Here is a 6,127-nt window from a genome sequence, read left to right as displayed (position 1 = left end):
GATTCCGGTCAAGGGCATGTACCTTGGTTGCGGGCACATCCCCAGTAGGGGGCGTGCAGGAGGCAGCTGATCGATCTCTCTCATCGATGTTTCTAACTATCCCTCTCCCTTCTCTGTAAAAAATCAATAAAATATATTTTTTTAAAAATAAAAAATAAAAAGAGAGGGTAACATCGATGTGAGAGAAATACATTGGTTGGTTGCCTCTTGCACAAGCCCTGACCAGGGCCTGGGCCCGGGAAGAGCCTGCAACTGAGGTATGTGCCCTTGACCAGAATGGACCCTGGGACCCTTTGGTCCACAGGCCAACGCTCTATTCGCTGAGCCAAACCGGCTCTGGCCCCATTTCACTTTTCTTCTGCACTTTCTTCCACCCAGAGACTTCCCTTTATCTGGCTCAGGGTTCTCAATCTATTAGGTACCCCCAGGGAAAGTTGGCCATATCTGGCAAAACTTTGAATTATCATAACTTGGGAGGTGGAGGTCTGCAGACCTTTCCCATTCCTTGGATAAAGTCTGGATGATGCCATTTAACACTTGAGTTGAACACTGTCACCTCCCTAACTGAAGCCAGTTTGTGGGTGAGCAGACAGACCAATGTCTTGTCCTTCTGCAAGCTGCACAAGGAAACAGCTACCCACATTAGCAAATGACCTGAACTCCCCATGTACAGTTAACTTATCCTTAATATGGCACAAGTTTTTGGTCTGCAGAGATGCTGGGAGATTAAGTGATGCGCTGCTGAGAGAATGCCTGCCAGGGTGTCTAGCTCAGGCAAGGTCCTGGCAGCTTGCACCTGAACCATGTCTCCCCTACATTAACTGCTGGCAAGTCTGTGTCCACATCTCCAAAATATGGATGGCAATGCTTACCTCTCAGGGCTACCAAGAGGATGAGATAGGCCCTGGCCAGTGTTCTCAGTGGTTAGAGCATCAGCCCAAGCACCAAAGGGTCTCTATCTCCCCCCAACTCCCAATCCTCCCTTCCACTCTAAAAATCAATGGGGGGAGGGGAATATCCTTGGGTGAGGATTAACAAAACAAAAAAGACGGTAAAATGAAAATAAAACAGAGCACAGGGCCAGGTACTCAGTAGGTCCTCTCTCAGGTCCAAGATGGTGGCGGCATAGAAGGTTAAACTCGCCCCCTCCCATGAGCTAACTCCAAATAATAGAGCAATTCTTCATGCAAGACAACTGAAAGTTGAATAAACAATTTCTGAACAACAAATGAGAAAGAGACAGAATAGGGAAGGTTGGGAAGTCACAAAGCCATCTAGCAGCTGTGGAAACTCTGGACAAAGGAGCCAGTGAGCACCATTGTTTACATTCCCCTACACTTGATAGGGCTGGGGAGCTCTATCCAGGTGCTTTGGCCTACCTGCAAGATCACCACTGGGTGTTCCTGGCTACATTGCAGTCTTTTGCCTCCCAACAGAGGGAACAAGCCAGGAATAAGGCATCACCACAAATACCTGGCCTCCCTGCTGGGAGCCACTCTAGCCCCTATAGCAGTGATGGCGAACCTATGACACACGTGTCAGAGGTGACACGCGAACTCATTTTTTTGGTTGATTTTTCTTTGTTAAATGGCATTTAAATATATAAAATATCAAAAATATAAATCTTTGTTTTACTATGGTTGCAAATATCAAAAAATTTCTATATGTGACACGGCACCAGAGTTAAGTTAGGGTTTTTCAAAATGCTGACACGCCGAGCTCAAAAGGTTCGCCATCACTGCCCTATAGGCTAGTGCTCCAACTAAGACTACATAAAGGTAACTTCTTCACCAAACCACTTTCTGTACAATAAACAAAAAAGAGCATATACAGAGAAAGGTGGGGAGCCCTGGGACACCAGGAATTCTACAAGGTTGGCATTGTTTCCCCAAAGTTGTTTATGTCCCCCTCCGCCTCCACCAGGGTGGTCATGGGCTCTATCCAGGTGCTCTAGCCTACCTGCAAGGTCCCTGTAGCATGTTCCCAGAAACACTGCCTCAGCCCCCAACAAAAGGAGCAAGGAAAATCAACAGGTCATTACTACATGCACCTGGCTGCCTAAACCCCCTGGAGCCATTCTGGCTCAGTGGGCAAGGGCTCTGGACGCCTCTTACTAGCCTGCCAAAACCACCCAGCACACACAGCCTACACAGGCCACTTCTACCTCAGGCTACTTTTTCATGACTGGGAGAAAGCTATTTTGTGTAATTCATATAAACAAAGTCAAACAAAATGAAAAGACAGAAGAGTATCTCTTAAATGAATGAACATGAAAAATCCCCAGAAAAATACCTGAAGGAAATAGAAACAAGTAATTTTCCTGACAAAGAATTCAAATAATCATAAGGATGCTCTCCAAATTTGGGAGTAGAAAAGAGGAACTTAGAACGTCAACCAAGTTAGCAAGTATAATAATCAAGCACACCTTTAGAATACATAACTGAAATGAAAAATACATTAGAGGGAGGCCCAGGCTACCCGGCCAGTGGCCCCTCTGCGGAGCCCCACAATCGATCGCCCGCAGAGGGAGCCCCAGGCCAGCCAAGCGATCGCACCCCACGCCTATCGCCTGCAGTGCGAGGCGACTTCACCGGTAAATTCTGCCAAGCATTCAAAGAATTAAACGTATCCTTAAACTATTTCAACAGAGGAAGAAACACTTCCAAACTCATTCAGCATTACCCTGATACCAAAACCAGATGAAGACATTACCCCCCCCCCCCCAAAAATTATAGGTCAATACCTTTGATGGACATAGATGTAAAATTCTCAACAAAATATTAGCAAACCAGGATTAAACACCAGGACCAAGTGGGTCATCCCAGGGATGCAAGGATGGTCGGACAACCATAAATCAATGTGATACATCATATTAACAAAACATAAAAACCATATGATCATCTCAATAGATGCAGAAAAAGTATGACAAGTTAAACATCCTTTTATGACAAAAACAACGAAGTGAGTATAGAAAGAACATATTTCAACATAGTATAGGCTGTATATTACAAACCCACAGGTAATTTCATACCCAATGGTGAAAACTTTTCAAAACTAAATGGAGCCAGAGCTGACATGCAGAAGGAGCGGCCTTGCATGTTTTATGCCTCAAATCTTTAGAATGTTAAGGCAAAATAACCTTTGGACTGAGCCCAAAGCAACACTGTGTCCTACAGAAATGTTTGAAATTAAAACAAGAAAGCAGTTATTTTAACTACTGGACTGAAGACTATTGGACTAAAAATCACAAACACTGTTTAGAATTAACATTGCTAGCCCTGGCTGGTTTGGCTCAGTGGATAGGGTGTCAGCCTGCGGACTGAGGGTCCTGGGTTCGATTCCGGTCAAGGGCATGTACCTTGGTTGCGGGCACATCCCCAGTGGGGAGCGTGCAGGAGGCAGCTGATCGATGTTTCTCTCTCATTGATGTTTCTGGCTCTCTATCCCTCTCCCTTCCTCTCTGTAAAAAATCAATAAAATATTAAAAAAAAAAAAAGTCTTTAAAAAAAAAATGGTCAGAGGACCTGAACAGACATTTCTCCCAAGAGGACGCACAGATGGCCAACAAACATGACACTCAACATCACTAATGATGCAAATTAAATCACAATGAACTATCACCTCACATCTGTCAGAATGCTATCATCAATAAATCAAGAAGTGCTGGTGAGTAAGTAGAGAAAAAAGAACCCTCATACACTGTTGGTGGGACTGTAAACTTAGTGTAGCCACTATGGAAAACAGTATGGAGATTCCTGAAAAAATTAAAAATAGAGCTACCATATGACCAAGTAATTCCACTTCTGGGTATTTATGTAAAGAAAACAAAAACACTAATTTGAAAAAATATATGCACCCCTTTGTTCACTGCAGCATTACTAGTAATAGCCAAGATATGGAAATAACCTAGATGTCCATCAATAGATGGATACAGAAGATGTGGACATACGCACACACGATGGAGTATTATTCAGCAATAAAAAAGAATGAAATTTTGCCATTTGCCATAACATGGATGGACCCAGAGCAGTGATGGTGAACCTATGACACACATGTCAGAGGTGACACACGAACTCATTTTTTTGGTTGATTTTTCTTTGTTAAATGGCATTTAAATATATAAAATAAATATCAAAAATATAAGTCTTTGTTTTACTATGGTTGCAAAGATCAAAAAATTTCTATATGTGACACGGCACCAGAGTCAAGTTAGGGTTTTTCAAAATGCTGACACGCCGAGCTCAAAAGGTTTGCCATCACTGACCTAGAGGGTATAATACTAAACGGAGTAAGTCAGACAGAGAAAAACAAATACCTTATAATTTCATTCATATGTGGAATCTAAAAAAAAAAACCAAAACAAATGAATAAATGAAACAAAACAGACGCATAAATAAGCTGATGGTTGCCAAAGGGGGAAGAAGTGTAAGGGGGATGGGAATTTTTTTTTAAAAAAGTCCCCTGTAAATATAAACTGGTATCATGAATAGGGACCTTTGAATCCTTCATGAAATAGGCTCCAATTTCTACAAGCATCTTGTTTGCGAGGTAACAAATACAGTCACAGGATATTGCCTGACGTTTGTGGGCTGGGAAAACATTGTCCTGGAAGAGTAATTCCAGGCTCCCTGATGACCCCCTTAACTTTGGCTGTCGGGCCCTGGCTGGCTTGGCTGCCCCTCTCACCTGCCCGGAAGGCCAGCCCCACAGTGGCTGGGGCCTGGGGCCTCGCTGTTTGACTGGTGAAGCCACACTCGCCCAGGGTCTTGCTGTCATCCAGAAGTTGGTCATCCTGAGGAGAGAGGCAGGCAGGGTTTCAGGAGAGGCCCCAGGCGGGTCAAGTCCCAAAGGCTTCTCTGGTCAAGAACCACAGAGGGCGTCGGAAAGGGTAGAGAGACAGCCCATAGTAGGGCCCAGGACCACCACAGAGTTGACCAAAGTTCCCAGGGCCACAGTCAAGTCCTTCCAAACTGGAACCTCCCAAGGTAGGGCTCTGGAATGTTTGTTCCCAAACTCTAGGTGAATCTAATTTTATTTTTTTTAAAAATATATTTTATTGGTTTTTTAGAGAGAGGAAGGGAGAGGGATAGAGAGTTAGAAACATCGATGAGAGAGAAACATCGATCAGCTGCCTCCTGCACACCTCCCACTGGGGATGTGCTCGCAACCCAGGTACATGCCCTTGACCAGAATCGAACCTGGGACCCCTCGGTCCGCAGGCCAACGCTCTATCCACTGAGCCAAACAAGTTAGGGCGAATCTAATTTTAAGAGCCCGTTAACTCAACCTGGCCACAGGCAGACATGGTTTGAACCCCAGCTCTGCCACCCCGGACCAAGTAAACTTTTGATGTGACGTTTCCTGATCTGTAAAATGGGAATTACTGGAATTCCCGGCAGGAGGTTTCGGAGTGAAGGCGTGCATTTGGCAGGGAAGCCCCAGTCGGTATCAGCCACTTAGGTGAGGTCCCTATGCTTCCAGAGACTTTAATCAGGGGCTGACACACCCGATTCCCCAGTGAAAACCCCAAACCACAAGCCATCCTTGCTAAATAACTCGCTGGTTGTAAGAAGGAAGGGGTGGGGGTGCGGGAGCTTTTATAACATCAGCAAGGCTGGGGAGTAATCACAGTTTTGTGAAGCGCTAGCGGAACCGGACTCAACCGGACTCGTCCGAGCACCATTTCTTTGTACGGAGTGTCTGGGGGGTCAGTGTGGTTCTGACCGCCTGCAGAGGGGTGAGGGTATCCGGAACCAAACCCTGGCTCTGCCAACGACCTTGGGCTCTTAAGTGGCCACCTTGCCGAGCCTGTTTCCTTAACAACAGAGCAGGGATGTCCGGAGCCGGCGCGGCGCGGGTGGGACTGTTTTCAGGGATCAGCCGCGATGGCGGCCCCGGCGCTCAGCACGGAGCCTGGTGCACGCCTTCCACACCCTCCTCCATCGCGACCTCAGGTGCGGCGAGCGCTCTCGCTGCTTCATCTCCCCGAGTTCGAACACGGACCCACGTGGGGGAGGTTCAGCCCGCGGCGTCCACTACTGTTTACATCAACGACGCCGCCTCCGGGCGCCTACGACCAGGCTCAGGGAGGCGGTTCCGGGCAGCGTTCGCCCCGGGCCCCAGCCTT

The 6,127-nt window shown here is 46.4% G+C and overlaps 1 protein-coding gene across 1 annotated transcript in view; it reads right to left on the bottom strand.

The window, feature by feature from the left end:
- TCEB2 (transcription elongation factor B (SIII), polypeptide 2 (18kDa, elongin B)) overlaps positions 1-4,813 on the bottom strand; it is a gene marked incomplete at its 5' end in the record, with an annotated part of 13,004 nt that extends 8,191 nt beyond the window's left edge. The window contains one exon of the mRNA XM_005872666.2: positions 4,687-4,813. Coding sequence (XP_005872728.2) covers positions 4,687-4,813 — 127 coding nt within the window. The remainder of the gene's footprint in view (positions 1-4,686) is intronic.
- Between the last annotated feature and the right edge of the window lie 1,314 nt (positions 4,814-6,127).

The sequence above is a fragment of the Myotis brandtii genome, unplaced genomic scaffold, assembly GCF_000412655.1.
Source record: "Myotis brandtii unplaced genomic scaffold, ASM41265v1 scaffold386, whole genome shotgun sequence".
NCBI classification, from domain to species: domain Eukaryota; kingdom Metazoa; phylum Chordata; class Mammalia; order Chiroptera; family Vespertilionidae; genus Myotis; species Myotis brandtii.
The sequence above is the reverse complement of the archived record's forward strand: the minus strand, read 5'-3'. Positions and strand labels throughout refer to the sequence as shown.